The sequence below is a fragment of the Drosophila rhopaloa genome, unplaced genomic scaffold (assembly GCF_018152115.1).
Source record: "Drosophila rhopaloa isolate 14029-0021.01 unplaced genomic scaffold, ASM1815211v1 contig_2, whole genome shotgun sequence".
In the NCBI taxonomy this organism is placed as follows: domain Eukaryota; kingdom Metazoa; phylum Arthropoda; class Insecta; order Diptera; family Drosophilidae; genus Drosophila; species Drosophila rhopaloa.
Genome location: NW_025335083.1, coordinates 2,111,833 through 2,135,281, shown reverse-complemented (window position 1 = coordinate 2,135,281; position 23,449 = coordinate 2,111,833). Strand labels below are relative to the sequence as shown.

At 36.4% G+C, this 23,449-nt stretch overlaps 2 protein-coding genes across 2 annotated transcripts; one reads left to right on the top strand and one right to left on the bottom strand.

The window, feature by feature from the left end:
* The first annotated feature begins 422 nt into the window (after positions 1-422).
* LOC108038681 (UDP-glucuronosyltransferase) lies at positions 423-2,172 on the top strand. Its single transcript, XM_017115510.1, has 2 exons — positions 423-1,087; positions 1,320-2,172. The coding sequence occupies exons 1-2, from the start codon at positions 423-425 to the stop codon at positions 2,170-2,172; spliced, it is 1,518 nt and encodes a 505-aa protein (XP_016970999.1).
* On the bottom strand, positions 2,168-22,278 carry LOC108041830. The gene is made up of 5 exons (XM_044460258.1): positions 22,123-22,278; positions 20,957-21,411; positions 9,046-9,115; positions 3,305-3,851; positions 2,168-2,842 (listed from the first exon to the last, which is right to left on the bottom strand). The coding sequence occupies exons 2-5, from the start codon at positions 21,296-21,298 to the stop codon at positions 2,698-2,700; spliced, it is 1,104 nt and encodes a 367-aa protein (XP_044316193.1). The 5' UTR covers positions 21,299-21,411; positions 22,123-22,278; the 3' UTR covers positions 2,168-2,697.
* Positions 22,279-23,449: the final 1,171 nt, after the last annotated feature.

Here is a 23,449-nt window from a genome sequence, read left to right as displayed (position 1 = left end):
GATGACTCTGTACCTTTGTATATTTTAGAACGAAGGCAATGCAAATGTATTTTTAACTAACAACCCTATACCACTTATTTGCTATGGTGACCCCCTTGACTCTGAAAACGTGTATATAAGCCCGACGTTTTGGCCTAATAAAATCAGTTCTCAAGCAATACTTCTGTATTCAACTACTCTGCGTTTCTACGAGTGAGCATCGTAAGTATGTTCTAGCAGCAAACATTCCTATAAATAATAAACTAAACTACAAACATTAAATATATTTTTAAGTTCCATTTCGTCAGCCCTATGACGTCATGCCTTTTGACTTGGTTTCGTTGAGCAACCAAATTGTCTGTTATCATTTTGATTGATTCATGGTGTGGACGGGGGACTCAGCTAATTAACAGTTAATGTGCATTTGAATCGCGGCCTCAGTCATGAACCGATCGCCGGTCAGTTTGTCACTTTTGTGGCTCGTCTACTTAGCTTTTTCCCTGCTGGCGCATAACTCAACCTTAGTGGAATCTCATCATATTTTGGGTCTATTTGTGAATGTGCATCGGTCCCAGTTGATTGTTCATTTGGCGGTGTGTCAAGCGCTTCTACGGAAGGGTCACCACTTGACTCTGGTCACCACATTGCCATTGGAGGAGCAGGAGCTTCGAGGGAATGTGACTCACATTTTGGTTCCATGGAAGCAGCCGATAGAGGAGGATCCCCAGGGGCCCTCGTCTAACTTTATTATGCGTCTGGAACGGATGTTTAGGCGCCTGGAACGTTCGGGAGATTTGCTGGATCTGCCGGAATGGAAGCAGTTCTTGAGAAGATCGCCTGATACTCCCTATGATATCTTACTTTTGGGCTATCACTTCAACGATCATCTGCTGGGAGTGGCTGCACATTTTAACTGTCCAGTGGCGATAATCACCACCCAACAGCCAACTGGGTTTGTCAACAGCATCATGGGCAATCCCGAGGAGCGTTGGTATGTCCCCCAACCGTATGATGGTCATCAGAGGAGTGGAGTCTCAGCCTGGCTCTTTGGAATTTGGGAGAAGCTCATAGAAATGTTGGCAAGGAGAGTGCTGGCAAGGATTTATAGGTATGTATGTTTCGTAAGTACAGTAGAACACCGGCTATCCGGCCTTCGATTATCCGGACCTCCGCGTTATCCGGGTTACTGAATGGGTTCGGAAAATGCGGACAAATTTGGATAAAAATACGTGCTATCCGAATTTTCGATTATCCGCGGTACCCCTTCTCCACATTACCTCGGATAAACGGGGTTCTACTTATATTTGTATGATGTGTCAAGTTAAATGTTTGCTTTTTAGTTCGCACTTTCCCGAACCCCGTTATCCCAGCTTTGAAACAATGCGTCGATCGGTTGTCCTGGCCTTAAGTAATCATCACATGATCAGCGAAGGACCTATAGCTCCAGTATTGCCCAATATGGTGGATATAGGCGGTATAGTCTTGGAGCAGAAACTAAATGAGACCTCACTGGAAATATCGGCTAGCAATCGATCGCTCATCATCTTCAGTTTGGGAACTCGATTCACTTGGCGCAAGACTCCGCAAAAGTTGCTGCAAACTTTCACCAAATCCTTTTCCCAGTATCCCGACTATGATATTTACTGGACCTACGATGGACCAAATTTGAGTGCCATCAGTTTGGATTATCCTCATTTAAAAATCGCCAAGTGGTGGCCCCAATGCCAATTGTTGGCAAGTGGAAGGGTGCGATTGTTTATCACCCATGGAGGAAAAGGCAGCCTTTCGGAAGCTCTTTATTATGGAGTGCCGTTGCTGGGACTACCTTTGATGGGCGATCAAAGATCGAACCTGCAGAGGATGCAGTCTAAAAAATGGGGCTTGACATTGCTCACTCACAATCTCACGCATTTCGAACTATCCAAAGCCATTAATTCAGTACTTACTAATTCAATTTATGCTGAAGCTATATCCAAAGCTTCGCAAGTATATCGCGATCGACCTTTGAACTCCAGTGATTTGGCCATCTATTGGATTGAATACGCCATTCGTCATAAAAGCACTAACATTTTGTACTATCCCGCCAGACATCTAAATTACATCGAATACTACTCCATCGATGTTTATTTGATTATCTATGGGGGCTTAATTTCAACGATAATCATGCTCAGAAAAATAAATCGCTTGCTGTGACTAGAAGTATCGTTTAATTGTATACAAATATATTACATAAGTAGCTTAGATGAACTTAGTCGACTTTAACTTAAGTACACTCGAATGTTGTTTGACAATACTTCTTCTGATCGGAACTGGGACTCTATTTTATGGATTTTTAACTTCGCTGATTTCACTGGCATCTTACTCTCAGCATTAATTACTATAAATTACATTTGAAGACTACAGCTGTAGAATTATTATTTTAAATGGATTTTGTATTTCAGAAGCCCAAAATATACATTTCAGATGGGGTTCATAATTGGGAAAATTAATCTTTAAATATTATAGCTCGTATCACTAACGACTAAGCATATGGAAGTTCCCATAAAATGCATTTAGTAAACCTGACTATCATTAGGATAGTCTTTCCGTCAACCGAAGGATCAGTCCTAGATTCATTTCGTTCAATGGCTCATGTGTATGTTTAAATAGTAGTATTGTATAATTAGTTTTTAGTTTATGCACAGTTCTGGATTGATTGTTTTGATTGGGGATTTTGGTTTAACTCTTGCCATGCTGGCGCCTCGACTGGAACTTTTGTTGCAGACTTAAGTTCGGATTTTGAAATCCCGGACAACGACCCTTTTTCACATCATACGGGCCGTAATTGCAGAAGGGCGGACTGATTTCTCCATTTTGTATGCGACTGTAAAAAATGAAATGTTGTTTTAAATTAGTGAACTTGAAGGATTTTTAAGAACTAGTGAATAGACGAAAAAGGGTGAGTTTTTAATCCGCTCTGAATGCATTTAAATAACAAAGATTTGTTATGTTAAGCCCCCAATGGGTCAGAGTATGAAAATGAGTTTGTCATATTTATTTTTGAACATAAATTACTTTAGAAAAAATATTTACATAAGCAAAAGTTAAGTTTAAATACCCTAGAAATTATAAAAATATGTGGGTACTTATTTCATGCTCAACTCGGAAAATTGTTTAAAACGACATCGACCTTTTTAATGAAACATTAAGTAATTTTTAGCTTCACAACTTTAATTAAAATTTAAATTTTACTGTGACTCAGTTTAGTTGGAGTTAGTAAAAATTGACTAAGGGAAGTTCGAGTTAAGGAATTTTCCCTGTACTTCGATATGATATTTAAACTCACCGTCGCTCCATCACCGAGAATCCCTCCACTCCGTTCTTCAGGCTCTTGCACGTGTTGTCGCTTAGGTGGCAGTCGCATCTGCAGCGCTGCTCCTTCCGCTCCTTTCGCTCCTTTCGCTCCCACGGATCCGTCACCTGGTCCTCCTCCTCCGCCCTCGCCTCCGGATAGGTTCCCGGCAGGCTGAAGTTGATGAAGTGCTTGGGGCATTGGCAGATGGGGCTCCGCTTGCGGCGCATTTCCACCTTCACGCATTCGCACTCCGTATGATTTTCCATTGTCTTGATTTCAGGCCAGGAATTGTAGCCGATCTTGATGATGAACACCCGCTCCACCGTTTCGTTTGACTTCGCCTGGCAGGTGAATCCCGACGCACAGCATCCGTACGTATCCCTGCACCGATGGAGAATCGTGGCCCGCGGGGAGTAGATCGTGTTGGTGTTCCTCGAGAAGTAGACCACCTCCGGCTTTGGCACCCGGCAGACGCCCTCGGTTGCCATGAACCTCTGGTGAATTCCGGCCAATCGAAGGAGGCGCGCATGCTCAGTCTCTGCGGAAGTAGTCAAAGTGTCAGTACTCGCTCACAAAAATTAAACAACATTTTGACTAAATTAAAATGTAAATACTTATATACTTATACTTAGTAACAAATCGAAAGTGTGCGAAAGTAGTCTACTATATATATGTAAAGCCGCAGAACTAAAAATCAGCAACAACAGAATAAAATAAATATTGATTTATTTTTCAAATTTGGAAACTAGGACAACTTTTAAAAATTTGATTTGTTCACAAGAATATACACCTATGTTTAAATTCGTTTGCATTCTTTTCTAAAACATGATTCGAAATGAACTAAAATAGTCCCTTACTTTATTCAAAATTTATTCAATTTAAAAGATTTTTGGAACATTTTTGTATTAAGACCTCAAAGCCTGTTTCTTGGCTTATCCGTTTTTTTTTGTTTTTGGGGCCTTGAGTCATTAATGTACTAAAAAGTTTAAACTGAAAAACTTTTGATTTAAGATTTTTTGAACAAAAACCGCTTGAATTTTTGTAAAAATATATAAATTAATAATAAACATTTTCACGTCCATGGTTTCTATGCGACTTAAAATACGGTGACGAGTTATGTGTTGTTAAAAGGAATTTTAAAATTTGTTAACAGGTAACATAGCTTATCCAAATACAATAGTTACGAAACTATGGGTACAAGTTATTTTCTTGTGTTCATCTTTTGCCGGTTTTCTACAAAATATTCCCAATATTTTTTTGCGACTGATTTAAATTTGTCAAAATTGTCATTGGTTATTTGTTAATGTCTATTATTAAAAATTATTAAATTGTTATGTCTATAAATTTATTAAATATTTTTGCGGATACTATTAACAGTGTTACATAACTAAAAATTGAATCTGCAACGCAATTCGTGGTAGCTTTTTAAAAAGACTTCTTTCTAGTCTATACGATTTTTTAAATACATTTTCAATTTTATGTGAAGCAAAGGGAACCTTGGAGCTATACAAACAAGATAAAAAAGCTGGAGGCTAAATACCCTTGCAGCTATTACTAAAATAAAATATCTTAAAAAGGGAACATACAACTATGATTGCTACAAGGGCACAGAAGTCCCCTTGTAGCAATCATAGTTGTATGTTCCCTTTTTAAGATATTTTATTTTAGTAATAGCTGCAAGGGTATTTAGCCTCCAGCTTTTTTATCTTGTTTGTATAGCTCCAAGGTTAAACAGGCTTCGAATTCTTGATTAAAATTAATACTATAAAGAAAACTGTCCCGCTTAAAACATTTTTATTATCCGTGTCTAACACCAAATAAAATAAACTTTAAGCTTTGATCCGATAGGAATTCTTTATAATATTATGTGAAGCATATTCAAATGCATCCTGCTGTTTTGAATTATCCCTCTTAACGTTTTATTTGTAAATGCAACCTTCTATAGGAGCCACATTTTTTCGCTTATGTGTGTCATTGGAATAACGAGTCACCAGGTTCATTACTTAATAGCCCACTAAAACGCTGTTCATTCGCCTTTTCGATCGGTCGGTTCAGTAAACTGGCAGGAAATTCCGCCTTGCGTTTCCAGTGCTTTTCGCGTGCGTTCTTAGTGCGATTCGGTAGCGTTTTCGATCGCCCACTGGCTTTTTGCAATGCCAACGGCTTAAGATCATTTGTGCGATCCGACTTTTTATTGATCGGCGGCTGGAGATTGCCCCTTTAAGGCCTTTTGGCTGGCTTACGTTTACCGTTGCAGGCGAGTTTTATTTATCGTCTTTTGTCGCGACTATAAAAAAGTGCTCAGAAGCGATCTTTGCATGCGGAATTAATTTTTGCTCGTCCGTGTGGCGGTCATAAAGTGGCAGCAGCCAAGCGGATCGACGAAGGGGGGGAAGTGTGCTCGCAGACCACCCATGGGCAGTTAACCAAGCTAATCCCAGATCCTAGTCTTGGTGTCCATTCATTCACCAACTGGGAGAACAACTTTCCGGCAAATCTCCAAGGGAGAGTCAACTGTTGGCTCAATGTGTAATTTTCATAAATGCTCAATGATTGAATCATCAACTTAAGAAGCACACTGGGAACGGGCGGGTGCGCATTTGTACACTGTCAAAAAAACCTTATAAATATCAATTTTAAAATATTTTCAATATTACCTTTAATATGTAACAGTCAAAATATATTTGAATCTAATGGCATTTAATTTTTGAAAACACAAATTTTGCTTCTTTTCAGTTGAGAGATAATCAATTTAAAAAAAAATATGTAAGAATCTAGTTCGTAACCAAAAAAAAAATAATTTGAAACTTTTAGAATCCCCAATGCTTAAATAATTTATTTTAGTCTTTTTGAAGAATATTCAAATAATTGTTTTATTTAAGTTGCATATCTTTTGAAAAAAATAATCTTATTTAAAATTTAAAGAGAGTAAGTTTAAATAGCCATATTATGAAGAAAAGGAATCGCTTAGCATAACGTTTTTCGCTCAGTGTATTTAAGGTAGCTGCAGGCTGTAGTGCCAAAGGGCGGAGGAGGAATTCGAATGCCTCAGAGTTTGAGGAGCTGCTTCAGCCACAACAGCCACATGAATAATTCAAGGGGCTCTAGCTCAACAATCCACGAGTACTGAAAACACAGGGTGTTTCAAGGGGCAGGGGGTGGGAAATGGGGAAAGGGATGTGCAGAAGAAAGGGGGGCGATTGCAAAGTTGTTGATGCCTGGTTTAAGGAAGGTCTGCTCGGCTGCCTTTGAACTTGGCCATGGAAATGTAGGCCAATCTTCCGGACTTCGTGGAGAATTAAGTCAAGTCGTTTTGACTGAGACAAATGTTTTACATCATTTTATTAAATTAATATCAACAATATCAATAGAACTATATAAACTGCTCTTGTCTCTGAAAATATAACACATTGGATAAAAGCGTATTTAGGATAAGACTGCGAACAGAACTTGTAGAAATTTTTTAAAGTATATAAACTAAACCTGGAACCGATTTATTTTTGTTGATGAACAGTAACATAACTGGAGACAAATCTTGTTAAATTCCGGTTCGGTATTTGTGTTCAAAAACACAAATGACTTTAAGGTATAGTAAATATGTTGATGTGTTATTTATAATATATTTGGGCTGCCTTACTTTAAACTGTAGCTAAACGCTATTGTCAATCAGTGTTGTTATAAAAATATCTAGTTACATAAAGTTTTATTATATAATACAATTTTGCAATAGAGTTTTATTGTAAAACAATTAATTGGATCATATGTAATTTCAGTTGTAAGGCCAATAAAAAGTTTCAAAATATGTAAAAAGTTTAAGTCGCTATTCGAAATGCTTTTCCACTTAAAGTTCAAATACTCAAGATTCATCCCATTTCCGGCGTTCAGTGAAATTTAAAAGTTTTTATTCATCACTAAATAAATCACCAAGAATAATCGACACTGAACACTGCCACCAGCAATAATCTCAGCTGCTTAACTAAAACAAACAACCTTAAAAGAAACAACTGCAACTGGACATACCCAATAAATTGTTGCATCATTATGCATTTACAGCGACATCTACAGACATTTCCATTGACAATTTCCCAGGCTTAGTGACACACTTTCGTTGGCTTTTGCACCGACTTCGTCCACACGCTCTTAACGGTTTCCCCAAAACATTTTTCGCGCCCATTAGGCGACAGCAATTTTCCACTCAAATGCAAAAGACGGAGAAAACGGGGGGGTTGGGTTTAACAAGACATTGAGACAGAGCGAGCTCACATTTCATTGTCAGGGGTCGGGGTCTGGGCCTAGATGTGGTTGATTCGTAATTGTCGTTACACTGAGGTTACCACGGGCATAAATTATCACAAAGCTCAGCAATAGATGTAAGGATCGAGTTCAACTTTAATTACTAAATATAAGATTCGGGTAGAAAATATGACTAATAGAATAAATAATTATTTGCATAAATATTAATTATATTAAAACTTTATTTATTTGGGATTACGATCCTTTTAAATCAGTTTTATAAGACTAAATTAAATTGTTTTTTGTCAATAAAATTTAAATAAGACTTACAGATAATAACTACACAAATAACTGTATACCTTTAAAAATATTCATATTTTTGTTCATATTTTGAAATGAAAAAACAAATATAAAATAAAAAGAGCTTTCAGTCATTGTTTAATTATTTGTCACAGTGCCTTTGTAAAGCCTAGTGGCACTAAGTTTGTAATAAAGTAATTGGCTAAATCTCTGCAAGTCTCGAATTACCTGCTCAAAAAAAACGGAAAACTAACAACATAAATTGTGAGAAGGGGGTGTGTGTGTTTGTTAAACAAGGAATCTCTTCTTTTAATTGCAATGAAAGTCAAGATACATCACTTTCATCACAGAGACCAAAAACGAAACAAAGAAATAGCGCAATAGAAAATTATGGTTTTGGTCATTATTCAACTTCTCAATGCAGCGTTTTCTCCTATTTTTCTACGGTCAGAAATTAAAGTGCGTGAGTTGAGATCGTGCCTAAATTTTCACACATCCTGTGTTGATATTTGTGCCCTGGTTTCCCATCATTCACAGGGAAAGTCACGTGCCAAAGGATAAAACAGTCATTTTCATTTCCATTGTCATAAATAACAGGAAAAACAACTGGGATTGCCTGGGACTTCAGCTACACTTGCGGAATTAAAAATATTGCTGGAAATTTTGTGAACTTTATAAGATGATGAGATGACAAAAAGAATATTTTTGAATGTCTAAAAAAGAAGTCATAAATTGACTTGTTTACTCTTTCATTTCTTTTAAAAAATACTCCTTATAAAATGTGATAAATTTAAACGAATTTCTTTTAGATTAGGTCTCACATAACAAGCAAAGAAATAAGAGTTGTCTCTCAATTCTTAATTTCTGCATATTTTAAAAACGAGATCCGTCTTTATTTATTTTCTAGCTCCTATTATTTTGACTCCAACTGTTCGCCTAGTCCTTCTCTTTTCACATCAAAGGCCATTTCATGGCGTTTTGTTTGGCTTGTTTCGCCCTTTCGCATGGTGAATCGCATAGAGTTCGCTTAGCACATTTGCTTAGCACATTTTTTACGGCCAGAACGTGATGATCATGGGCGGGCGCCTCGGACATCTATTTGCGGCGTTGATGGGGAAGGGAGACATCTTTAATGGCCCCAATGAACCCCGGCCCAGGAAAAGCTTTGAAAAGGGTAACTGGTAGCGTAGAGTACTCACTATTATACATTCTCGAAGGTCCCGGTTGCTTAGCCTCCGCATAACTGCCCATCTGATGCGATTGACTGTTCTGATGAGTTCATGAAAAAAACGGGGGAGAAAATGGAGAATATTAGAGCAATGGTAATAAATAAGGCAATGCAAACATTTCAGATTATTTTTTAATATGTGAACAAGCTCTCAGTTTATAGCTGTTATTCGTCTGCTATTTATTTTTTAAGTTACATGGCGACCACGTAACTCTGTTTCCCATTCACAGCCCGAATTTTTTGTGTCTTTCATTATTTTTGCATAATGTCCGGCCCTTCTCCCCTTTTCGATATATTTGTTCAACCATAAAGTATTTACAATGTTTTGCCATTTTTATTAAGGCGAAAACACAGTTCTGCAAACAAAAGAGAGCAGCTAATAAATTGGATTGTGCAATCAAGAATTATATAAAAGGAAAATGCTTGTATTCAATTCTATTGGGATTTAATTTTATGAACAGTTCAAGAAAAGGTCTCATTTTATTTTTACATATTGAAGTCAATTAAAGTTATCTGTTAACATTTTTGAAGCTTTAAAATTTATTGAAAATTATTATTGTGAATTATTGTGCAGTACGAATTTTCATTAAGAACAAGTAAAACATGTTTATAAAAGAAAAAAGAACAACAATAGTTTACCAAACCCATTATGCTCTTATGTTTAATTAATTACTTTTAATTACTAGACAAATAAGTTTACATAATAACGAAAGTCAAAGTTACTTCCAAATTACCCTGATATGTTATATCAGAATTTGCATAGATATTCGTCCTTTTTTATGTTTTACCCCCCTTTTATTTTTTATACAGAGAACGAATAAAAATTAAATTTAATTTGTGCATTTTGATTTATGCTCTCATGTTGTGCTCACGCAGCAATTTGATTTATTTAACAGATTTTAAACACGCCTCGCACAAGAGCCACAGCAAGCGAAAAAACAAGTGCAGGTGCAAAGGGAAAACTGCGTGCCACACCTGAGAGCACCTGAAAAGCTATCACTTACAGCTCAAAGAGCAACAGCAGCGGATGTGGGGAAAACTTTTACAATTTGCATTGCCACACACACATATTGATTTCCAACAAAGGGATGCACTCGCTTTTCCCACGTTTTCCCAACCCAAAAAGGCGCCCGAATGTCATGAAAACTAACGACATGCATATAAGTGATACATAATGCGACAAGCAGGGGCGGTAAATCGGAAAAGCGGGAGTGGCTGCCTGCTGGGTGTAATAAATGAAGTGTGCATGTAAGAAAAATGACACCAGCAGGAGCAGAAAGGATAAAGCAGCCAGGATACAACTCCATTCGCTTTCCCAGCGGAGTCGCCAAAGCGTTGAGTGAAATGGCCAGCGAAATGGGAGACGGGCTGGGGCAGAAAAATAGGGCGTTGGACCATGGGTAAATATTGGAAAATGCTAGCTCAAATGCCATTTCATTGTGATAAGTATTTAAATGCGGTTTTAATTCTGTGATTTCCTTACTACAAGATAACAAAAATATATTTTGTAATTTCCTAATTTCCCAAATGAATGAGGAAACTAATAATATATGTTTATTTATCTTATTATAAGGAAATAAAACAATTAAGACCCCGCATCAATTGCGCTTATTTAAGGTCAGAATTGTAAGAAAGTGCATGAAGGTGAGCTTGATCACAAATATTACAATACATTGGTTAAGCAAACATTCTTGTTTTGTTGTTTGTGTAATTGATGCAAAAGTTATTGACTTTTATACCATGGTGCGTTGATGGGTAGTGAGCAAATATAAACTAAAGGTTATGGTAAGTCATGACCCGCATGAAAAGGCAGCTAATAATTCACCTGTGTTTTACGGGGGTTAAATAAATCCTCTAAATGCAAGGATGAATTTTAAGAACTTAATATTTTCTAAAAGCCCCTTATAATTTTTAATTTTGTTTAAATTAAATTATTGATTTATTTTTGATATCTTTGTGTTTTGGCTTTATTTTTTCAGTTTGCTTACTTAAAGTTATTAATTTTAAAACTATGGCCGGAAGTCTTTTTTATAATTTAGTCGAATGAGTTATTATTTTATCTATTAATATAATACTACCTTTATCACTGTAATAAACCTAATAAATGTAGAAACTTCTGTATTTAAACACATTGTTTTCATTCAATTAGTATTTTGTTTTATTGAGTCATCCTAATTCCATTTCATTAATTTAGTTTGACTTGATTACAAATATCGTTTTGCCTAGGTGAATCGAGGTCATCCAAATCCGATCTGAAATCTCTCCGCCCTGTTTCCTTTTCACCCCCCTTTCTCACCTCTCGGTAGAACATTGGAGGCAATACCGCGGCTCTATTCTCGTATAACCATTTCTACTTAAGCTTCATTACGCATGCTCAGCCATGACACGGCCATTTCATCCAGGTTGGCAGTTGGTGACTTCCCCGACACCCGACTCCCCGCGGCGCCCCCCTCGAATTACCATCAATCTGCAGTGGCAGACCCAGAAGCGGGAACCGGAGCTATGGTTGCACGGAGGAAAACGTCCTTCTAAACACGAGCACATTCGCTTAAACTCCCATGAAAATTGTTCCGTAACTTATATCCATATATGAATAAATGCCAAAACAAGTCAATTTTGTTTTTAATGCCATAAATTATTAATTTCTGGGGTTTCCAAAACCCCTTAAAAATCTTTTAACACTTCATTCCAATATGTTTTGTAGAATAGGTCTTCTATTTTCTCACTGTAAACCTGAAGTTGGGATAGGGGCACAGGAATGAACACAAAAAGAGCCATTAAATGTCTGCCAGGTTGACAGTATTCGAAAACAGTTGGTTTTTTTGTAGGCCCTCTCTCAAAATAATAAAAAAAAACTCATTTGCATTTGCCTCTTGTTCTGTTTCGAGCGTTTGAAGGATGCTTTGGCCGGAGGAGAAGTTTCTTTATTATTTTTCACTCTTGTTTTTTTCCACACCTTTTTTTTTAGCCCCAATTGGGATTCCTGGCGTGGGTGTGACTTGTGTTTGGTATTTTACGAGCAAAGGGTAACAACAACAGCAGCGACAACAATAATAAAGAGCCTGTCGTGGGCTTATTCGCAATCAAAAGAGTTATGAGCCAAATGCTAATGGCGAACCCAGTACCTCGTGTTATGATTCCCCGTCCCTTACACTCTAAATCTAAATATATATTGCAAACTACCATTTAATATAGTTTTTTTTAGTAATAAACTAATTAGTAAAACTTTTTGAAAACATATTTACCATCTGAATGCAGATTTGAGGTTTACAAAAATAAGGGGAAACTTTGCTCGCATTACCCTCAAATAAGAAATTAAATTACCCTGCATGTAGAAAACAGCTAAAGAAATTTAAAACTAGTTTAAGAATACCTACAATTAGTTTTAGTTTATTTTTCGCGATTACTTTAGGATCTTGGCATTGCAGTTTGATAATTTTAATTTAGAGCGACTTTACTACATGTGACGTGCAATGTGATTTTGTTGCTTAAACATGAATAACCGTAGTAGATATACCAAATTGAGCTTTAAATATATTTAATAATGCATTATTCTATATTTACAAAACCTAACACGAGAACGAAATTTTACCCGATCTTTACTATGCTATTCAGCTATATAATATAATAATATAATATAGTCATCCGATCCGAAGGTATCAACATTAAACATTCACAGTCGTTTTTTTATGTGTTCACTGATTATGATAACAAACCGGATATAGTCATCCGATCATCCGGTTTGTTATCATAATCAGTGAACACATAAAAAAACGACTGTGAATCTTTAATGTTGATACCTTTTACACTGTGTTATAAAATGAATCAAACCATTGGCCAGTATGACAGACATTATGGAACTCACTATCCTAACTCTTATATTTTAAGTAAACGGCATGTAAGCCTTGTAATGTCGCAATAGCTTCTATAGTTCTAGTACTTTTACTTCATTTCGGAGATGCAAGTCCTTTTGCAGATTTGGTGTTCTGCTTACATTTGTTTTGTAACGAATATGAGTATGCATTGCACCAAATAGTTATATATTTTAAATTTTTAATAAAAATATCTATCGTTATGAGGTGTTTATGATTGATACTGAACTACATTTTCTGGTAGCAAGATTCAGGACCGTGGTCAAGATTAAAACCCCCTGCTTTCCCCGCCCTCTTTCCACGTTGTAAAATGCGTGACTGGGCGAAAGATAGAAGAAAGAAACAGGAGGAGCATCATCAACAGTGGCACAGACGGCGCGAAAAGTCAGGCCAACAAATTCGCCGACAACTGTGCAAATAAACAAGGGGCGGGGGTGGCAGTGGCCAGAGGTTGCGGGGTGGTGCGGGGCGAGACACAGCTTCGTATAGTACAATCCAATATTTGTTCATGCCAAAGAGAGTATAACAAACAGGGCCAACTAAATGTGCACTGCCTCCATTGCCCCTTGCCCCTCTCCCCTCTCCCCTCTCACCATCTTCAAATCACCCCGAATTCCCCTTTGGAATCCACAGCTACAAATGTGCAAGTAGATTCACAATGAATCGCTTTAGCTAAATTAAAATTTTCACTCAAAGGGGTATGACGAAATTCGTGATAAGCAACTAAGTCAATGAAGAGAAATCATTTGACTGCAGTGCAAAATTGTATTTCTGATAGATCTTTAAAGTATATTACATGTTATAATATATTTAATCAATTATTCATTGCTTAGTTTTTCAAAAGTGTAACCCTCTAATTAGATCCTGTATTTTGTATCTAATGGCGGTACAATTTTTTATTTCACTTTATTTAATTAAAACAACTTGTGAAATCAAATGTCGGAATATTTTAAATTTATGTACAAAATATTAATATTTATTAATAAACATGAAACTTATTATTTTTAAGAAATTTAGTTATTGAGAACTTTTTTATGATGTGTAAGCAAAGGTTTAATTTTGGTCTAGTCTTAAATGATTATACTGCATTCCTTTCAATATAAAGAAAAAATACAATTAATTTATTAGATATTAAAATCAAAACAATAATTTAATAAAATGTTTTTTCTGCAGGGCATTCCCAGTTCGGAGAGTAGTTCGCCTGTTTTAAAGGCCTTTCTGTTGTTTTCTTAATTTGTGTTGAATGCAATGCCACGAAATGCAAATGTGGCAATTGCAATTTGGCTAAAAGCTAAGCAGGCTAAATGGGAAAAAATATGAAAAAGTGCAACGAGGAGCGTTTGGGCAAAAGTCCTCCCGATTTTCTTATTTTTTTGAGAACTATAAACATGCCCCAGAACACGCACAGCCAAGAGAATGGAGAGCAATGGATGGACCCTATGGCGTATGCTTAATATCTCAAGGGTGTTTCACTTTCCTATTCGTAATTATATTTTGCACTTTACAGTTTTGGACATAAAAGTAGCAATTAGGCGGTCACTCACCGCCCTCCCTCTTCCCAATTAAACCATTAACTAAAGTAATTAAAATCGGCAACACTTTGCATATTTACTTGGTTTGTCTTTGCTTTCCGCATCTTAATTGAAAATACTCGCATTTAAAGGCCATACAATTTTATACTTTTGAGCGGGGCAAGTTTTTCAAAGAAACAAAAATATCAAAAAAAGGACTAGCTGTATAAAATGCTTTTTAATTTTTAACGAGCGAATGTAGCCGCGAAATCTGCCGCGACGGCTGGCCCGTTTATTATGACAATTTTATATTTGTTTGCTTTCGGCCGACTGCGAAAACGAAAACAGCAAAAAGGAAAGCATCAAGGCTGAAAGCAGAAATCTGAAAGCAAAGACGCCGCCTTTGGGGCCATAAGTGGCTGAAATATCCGTCCAATGTCAATGACAGAGGTGCTGTTTTTGGTCAGAGAACAGACTGCCACAGACTGCGACATTCTGCCATTCAGGGCTGTGAACCTAAACCCATACAGAGCCCTATTAATCCGTTACTCAAAAATATTATTTTAACTAATTTATTTTATGTTTTATAGCCTTATATAGAACCATTTTATTGTGTGGATGATTCCCAGAAAGAGAGTCACCGAGTCACAGAGGCGCCCCCCAATTAAATCGCCCATACACATCAAAACTCGCTGCAACATGTTGCAAGTTGCTGATGGCACAGCGCGGCAAATGCCGGAAACGTGAACTGATGCATCATCATCATCGACGGAGGGATCGATCGAGGCACTGATTGCCAGTCGAGACATCGAATCGAAGAACATGTCTGGGAAAAAGGGGAGCGATCGAGCCTCGGGAGGGGCTGCGAGTGTCGGGGTTGTCTGACTCTTCTAATTGCAACGCCCACACGCACCGAGAGATTGCCGCTAGATTGCCCAAGAGATTGAAACGTTGCTGCTCCACCGATCCTCCGATCCACCGATCTCCCGACTTGTCTGGCTTGCTCTAGATTGACTTTTCAATCTGCAATTTGTTTAAATCTATCAAATGCGATACCCTGACTGACGCAGAGGAACTATTGACTTTACAGCGAGAGTAAAATTAACGACGAGAATTGGTTTTTAATTTAAAGATTTATGAAACTGCGCCTAAGCCTGAGCATATCCTCTGTGTAAAAGAAAAATAATTAGTACAACTAATTTAGTACTTAAAGCCCTTTAATATCACGAATATAAAATACTTTCACAACAAGTAATTGATTAATTACAACGCCTTTCATCTCCACCTTAGTTCGCTTGATTCCGTGGAACCTTTAGAGAAAGGGAGAAATGGCCACTAAATTTAGAACAAAGAAATGCATATGATTTATGTTTGCGTTGAGTGTATTAAAGTCTCGTCTTGGCCATGATTTATATTTCTTGGTGGGTCTTAATTGCGTGACTCTTGGCGCATGGCCCGTTTAATGGCGAACAAGTCGCCAGCGATCAATCAGCCAGTCCGCACAGTCGGGGCCAGTTAATTATGGCCAGCAGCCGAAAAGCGTGAACTTTTTGCGTTTAATTTATTGGTCTGGCGACAAGTTTCTCTACACTTTCCACACGCGACAATTTTGTCTTTGAATTTTCCACGTTCATTAGCCTGTGTCTCGCCGCCTAGAAATTCATAATATAAAACTTTATAGATTTGTCATATATATTCAGAGCTTCCGCATTATATACTGATGTCGGTTGACTATAAATCATGAGCAGATCGTTGGCATATGTGTACTACGTAGACCGCCCGAAAACTGTTGCTATTATGTCATAAGCCGATTTGCCCGTCATTAGCTTTATTTTTTCTTTTGGAAAACTCGCTACATTAAGATTGCCAATAAATCAGAAATCCCGCCGACATTTACACTATCCCCAAATGCATTTGGGTGCGTGGCAACAGATTTCATCATTCAACTCTGTGTGGCAATAGACGGGGTCAACATATATTTAATGGGGAATAACGATTTATAGAGCGCGGAGAACTTTGTGTTTATTCCTTTATTCGCCGACGGAACGAAAGTGAAATGGCTTTAGTTGCGAAGTGCATTGTTTATAAAGCGAATAATTATTAACAATGTGTTTTACAAAGTAAAGTCAAATGTAAATCTCGACTGGATATCCAGTCTAACATTCATGTGAGTCACACTAACTGCCTTCAACAAAAAAATGTTAAATAGTTCGGGTTTTTGTATTTTATGTATTTAAAAAAAGATAACGTTTCTTGATCTGTGTTTCATAAGTTAAAGTCACGAATGAAATAGTTATTAAAGTCTCAACGTCTTATCTCATTGAGTTCAAGTGCTAATGGCGACCAAAGCCTCGTGTGGTTTTTAATGGTGCGCCCTCGCTTCTCCTTTCTTTTCTAGGGAATCTTCATCAACTATTTATTTTCCGAACTTAACCGCCTTATATTCTAATCTCTTTGAAGATAAAAGGGGTTTTCTAGTCATTCAACTATTGCGATTATACAAACATGGGACGCGATGCTAACGACCAGATCAAGTTATATTAATCGCACATATGCAAATTTACTTTTTATTGACCTCGCGCTTGTTTTGCTTCTATATCTGAGTAGATCTCGGCTATTTTCATTTCAATACTTTTTTTTTTAATAAGGGTGGGTGTTTCTTAAGAACAATTCTTTTAAAAAATATTACCCAATAAATAATAATATACATGAACATACATATGTTACCCTTTCCCTGTTCATAATCTCAGTGCAGTTATGCGCACGGAATGTGATGGCAAATAAGCTGGCAAAGGTAAAGGTAAACAGAGTGAAATGGAATGGTATGCGAGGAGTTCAGAAGAGAAGCCAGTGCAGCGTTTTCCCAAGGCGATGGTTGGGTGGAAAATTTGCGTGGGGGCGGGGAAAGCAGACTGTAGTGAATTCAGCATCAGATATTAAACGAGCAGATATTAAATTCCTCTTTTGAGCGGTCAAAAAGATGGAAAATGAGGGAGCTGAAATCATGGCCACAAACCATAAGCTTTTTATGCCGCCTGAGTGCATCAGCCACCCACTCCCACTCCCCCCTCTTTGTACCCCCCTCCCCCCAACATGCCGTAAAAGTTTATTAAAACACCACCTATGGCATTGAATCACACAGTTGCCAGTGAAAGAGATAAGGTGCAAACAGACTGTGAGACGGAAAAAAATCAGTAGCTGTTTGAATTGATAAGCAATTGTATCGCTGAATCGGGTCGAGAATGACTGTCGCCAGTTTCGGGGAATTCCAGCGCTAAATTAGTATAATTGTGCACATACAAATGAACGTATGGGTGGTAATTTATACTCGAGCGGACATTCGGGCATTTCCAAACCATTTTTTATTTAAAAACAGTGACCTAAGCCACGAATATTTTTAGTACTAAGAGAGAAGTTTACTAATGAAAAAAGTCTCTTATGTTTAAATACAAAAAAGTCTTCATCTCAGCAGGCAGACCAATCAACTTGTCATTTAAGATTTTTCATTAAAGTGACAGCTTTTATAGGTCAAACATAAATTTTAGGGCTGACTCATTGATTCTTAGATCCGAGGTTCCTTCTCAATTATGAGTAATCAATGTAAATCAGTTAAATTACTCATCGGAAAAACCCCCTTATTGGAGTACCATTGATTTCCTCTTAAGGGCGGCAACAGTTACAAGTTGTCAAGTCAATTAGGCCAATTAACCACCGTAACGGAAAGTCATCTCTTTGAGATCCCTTTAACGACCCGTCCACTTTTTCGCCTTTTTGTGATGGTAGGCCAGCTGTCGTTCATCGAGCAGAGATAATAAAACAACAGCAGCGACAGGTTCTTCTGCAGATCCCCCTTTTCGCCGAAGTTAAACGGAGCGGCACAATTACAGGCCGGAAAGTGAAACTGAAAGCGATCGTTGGTCAGGGATCGGGATCTCTCTTCTGGATCTGGGCTTTAAGCCCGACTCCCGTTTGCGCACCGCCAAATTGGCTTGTTAACCAAATTGCCGGCTCCTACCTGCCACAACACGTTTCATAATTGCCGCAGTTGTGTAACTCCTTCTTTCCGATCCCCAGCCATTTGGGTGGGCTTTCCGATCTTCGGCTTGCAATCGGTGAGTGGCTAGGAGATCGTGGCGATTTCTAGTCTCAGGGTTAGTCACCCGTCTCCGATTCACTTACGCCCCGGGGTTCAAGGTGAGCCATCTCATTCCGATCCGATTCTGATTACCATTTCGAGTCTAATGCGCAACAAGCAACTGCAGCTACAGAAGAGACATTGGGGAATCAAAACAAAATAACTCTGGCCTAGTCCAAGTAAATGAAATACATTATTTTCAGCACGAAAATTGCATATTTTTTGAGATTGTACCTAAAGTATTATTTAACCACGGATATTACAATTTTTATTTTTAAAAGATTACACTTTTTACTTTATATAAAGTAAAGATTCCCGTACATTTTAATGACTCGCACATGCCGAAAAACAATAAATGCAAATGTAAATTGTCCAAAATTTATATTCCTTTTAATGTATTTTCTTTGAACACTATTAAAACCGAAAATACAGATTCGCTTTCAGAAATAATCAAATATGACATAAATTTTTGAAATTATTAATTTAATCTCTGACAGCTCGGTCCTATTCGCAAGAATAATTGATAATAATAAAATGGAATTGAATTTTAAGTGGTAATAATATTTATTATAATTAAAGCAAATTAAGTTGTTAAATTAAAAATTGGGTTTTTTATTATTTCCCAAAATTAAAATTTAATGTTGAACAGCGCTATTCTATTCGCAAGAATATTTGATAAGAACATTTATTATACATTTTTACAATGAATTTTCTTTGAACACTATTAAAACCGAAATTAAAGATTCCCTTTCAGAAATAATCAAATATGACATAAATTTCACAAATTATTAATTTAATCTCTGACAGCTCGGTCCTATTCGCAAGAATAATTGATAAGAATATTTAATAAAATGAAACCGAATTTTAAGTGGTAATAACATTTATCATAATTAAAGCGAATTCAGTTGTTAAACAAGAAAGGAAAGCTAACTTCGGGCGGAGCCGAAGTTGATATACCCTTGCAGAATACTCTGTAAATTATATTCTCCAATATTATTTATATGATGCATTCTTAATACTCATAAAAAATCCCAACTTCCTAACTTTAAAAACATCAAAGTTATGGCATTTCCAATCGTTCAGTTATATGGCAGCTATAAGATATAGTCGGCCGATCCTTATGAAATTTGGTATGTCGGATTGATTGGCCAAAAATAAAACCCATAGAAAATCCCAACTTCTTAACTTTACAAACACCAAAGTTATGGCACTTCCGATCAATCAGTTATATGGCAGCTATAAGATATAGTCGGCCGATCCTTATGAAATTCGGTATGTCGGATTGTTTGGCCAAAAATAAAACCCATAGAAAGTCCCATCTTCTTATCTTTAAAAACACCAAAGTTATGGCTTTTCCGATCGTTCAGTTATATGGCAGCTATATGATATAGTCGCCCGATCCGGCTCGTTCCGACTTATATACTACCTGCAATAGAAAGACAACTTTTGGGAAAGTTTCGAGCAGATAGCTTTAAAACTGAGGGACTAGTTTGCGTAGAAACGGACGGACGGACAGACGGACAGACGGACAGACGGACATGGCTATATCAACTCAGGAGGTGATCCTGATCAAGAATATATATACTTTATAGGGTCGGAAATGTCTCCTTCACTGCGTTGCAAACTTTTGACTGAAATTATAATACCCTCTGCAAGGGTATAATAAATAAAAATGGGTTTTTATTATTTCCCAAAATTAAAATTTAATCTTGAACAGCGCTATTCTATTCCCAAGAATATTGATAAGAACATTTACTATACATTTTTGAGAGAAAATCATCTAAAATAAAAAAAAGGTTTAGAATATTTTTATATTCTTATGGTATTAAGTAAATTGAGTAAATTGAGTAATAAAAATTTGAGTTTTTGTTATTTCCCAAAATTAAAATTTAATCTTGAGCAGCGTTTTTCTATTTGCAAGAATATTTGATATAAACATTTATAATACATTTTTTTGAGAAAATCATCTAAAATAAAAAGGTTTAGAATATGTTTATATTCTTGTGGTATATATATTTTAGAAAATTATAGTGTACACAAAATTGCGTACCCAATATGAATAAATGTATTTTCAAAAACTGAACAAATGTGATATTTTAGTCAATAATTTCTATGACTTTTTATCTTAAATCATTTATATCATTTTGTACCCATTTTGTAAAGCAAACTTCAATTAGATTTTTCCTACTATTTCATCTTTATTGTAGTGCCAGTATACAAATAACCAACGCACAAATATTTAATCAGCTCCAAAGAGCCGTGAAGAAGAAATGGAATGGAGCGAGTCAACAGGACTACATTTTTATGGGTTCCGCGAAGTGTTTGCCTTCGTGTGGGTCCCCAGATTAAAGATGAAACACTCACCCCATCGTCGGCATCTGTGAATTGCAGGTGATTATCGTCACCCAGCCTGGGGGCATTGGAACTACGAGTGTGATCACGTGGCACGCGCTTGTGAAAATCCTCCCAGTCTGTGTCTTCCTCCTTGTACTCGTGGTGCTCCTTGTCCAACTGGTATGATTCGCTCGGGGGGAGGGAGAATCGGAGGAGAGGACGATACGAGTTCGGATGAGATGTGGTCCTGGGCAAGGTCGAATTCCCCACGTCAAGATCAATATTATTTATGCGAAACGGAAAACTGGCATATGCATTTGTCGTCTCCTTGAAGGAGATGGCGATTATCGCCAACACAATTAGGAGATTCATTTTAAAATTGTTTTTCCAGCAGATAAAATAATTTTTCTTTAGTTTACACTTTGTGTGATTAGAATACTGAACGCGATAAGATTATTTTAACTGAATTTTCATTCGTCACTTTTCTGAAAATAAATAAAATGGAAACCAATTAGATTTCCTGGGAATGGTTTTTCAATCTTAAATTCACTATTTGTCAGTTTTTTTTTTTAAAGAGAATGTTTTTTTATTTTCTATTTGAATTTGTTTAAAGGGCCTTTTTTGCTTTTTCTTTAGTTTGTATATTAAAATTTTATTTTTTATGCTGTGAGTTTGGCACCCGTAATTTAATTTAATTATCTTAAATGTGCCAACTATTTTAGTTCTAACAAGTTGTTAAATATTTTTGGCAGCGTAATGTTTTACTTTTGGCACACGCCAACGCACAGCTGCACAAAATTGGCAAATTGTCGAATGAAAAGCCTGCAACAACTTTTTACTCAAAAGTTTTTTTATTTACTATAAATTAGTTTTCAGTCTGCTTGCCAACAATAAATAAAATTCTGTTCGAGCAGCTGTTATAATATTTTTTTTAATAATTATTATTGGCATTTCAATTATTTTCAAAGAAGAATTTGTTTCAATTAACAAATTTGTTAATTGTAATATTTATGTTCACCAGTTGCAGAAAATAATTTTAAAGTTCCGCGAAGCTGTTTGCAGCCAATTGTGAAATTAAATTGCTTTTGCCGAATTAATCAATTTCGTACGCGCTGTAATACTTATGCAAATTAATTTAGCTGTCCGAACGATTTGCAATTAATATTTTTGTCGAACAAAAATTTCTAAATGATCACCTTTTAACACAAATTTTCCACCGAATTTTTTTTCACTTTTGGCACTTTCCGGAACTGGGTTCCCGATTCATTAAACTGAGACCTATTTGGGTTTCAAAGGATCTAACTTGAATCTGGATTGGATCGTAACGAAGCGATCGAAGTGATCTCGACGAAGTCTCCCGGCGAACTAAATCAACGTTGACGCCGACGTACCGCAGCAGCCGACGACTTCAAGAAAAGCTCTCATCGCTCTTTTTACTCTCTTCAGATCGCGAGGTTTACAGAGAGAAAACACTTGAAAAAAATTTATAATTTTGAGTTGTATGCTCTCATTTATTTAAAGAACAATTCGTAAACGTAGTTTTAATTATACTTTTCAGGAAAAATAAAAAAAATAATAGAATAAAATATTGTGAACAAATTATTTCTTTAAAATACGTTATGGTCCCAAATCGAGTTCAATTTACTTTTAATAACAAGTACCTTGATTTTAATTATAACTACTTGGGAACATTGGGAGAAATTTATTGAAATAGTTTTAATTTAACTTAGTTCAAGTCAAAAATCAGTGCTTTGAAAATAGCTTTCTTCTGATTTGGAAAACTCAAAAATATTATAAGAAAATAAATTAAACCTAATTCAGAACCTTGTTCTATAAGTTCACTAAAAATTTTTATTTTAATTTGTTTGAGAGCTTCCGAATTCTCTTTGCATGCCTCCCTTTCACGGTGGTATTGGTGTGAACGGTGGCTTTCTTTTTTAAGAGCAAAAACTGACTTGCGATCTCTTTAAAGGCGTGAGTCATTGAATATAAATGGTAACAAGAAAGGAAGCAAACTTCGGCAAGCCGAATTTTCATATTCCCTTGCAGTTGTTAAAAATCTACTACATTTCGATTTCTATGCCTATATTACTAAAAACAATGAAGCTATGTCGATTTTGGGCTGCATTTTGCCATCGTTTCTATGGCAGCTATATGATATGGTTGTCCGATTTTAATTTAATTAAAAAAGTAATTCCATAATATTTAAATAATTCGAAATCCCAAAGAACAAAAAAAAATAATTAAAAACAACAAAGTTATAATTATTTTGAATTCTTTTTTTCCGATTGTTCCTATGGGAGCTATATTATATAGTCGCACGATCCGGCTCATTATGACTTATGTACTACCTGCAATAGAAGGACAACTTTTGGGAAGGTTTCAAGCAGATAGCTTTAAATCTAGATCGACGCTCCTGGAGATGCTGATGTCTGCAAGGGTATAATAAATTGTCCGATTAACCTGAGCACATTACAGTTTTTCAACATAAATCATAAGCGACAATAGCTTAGTAGATCTATT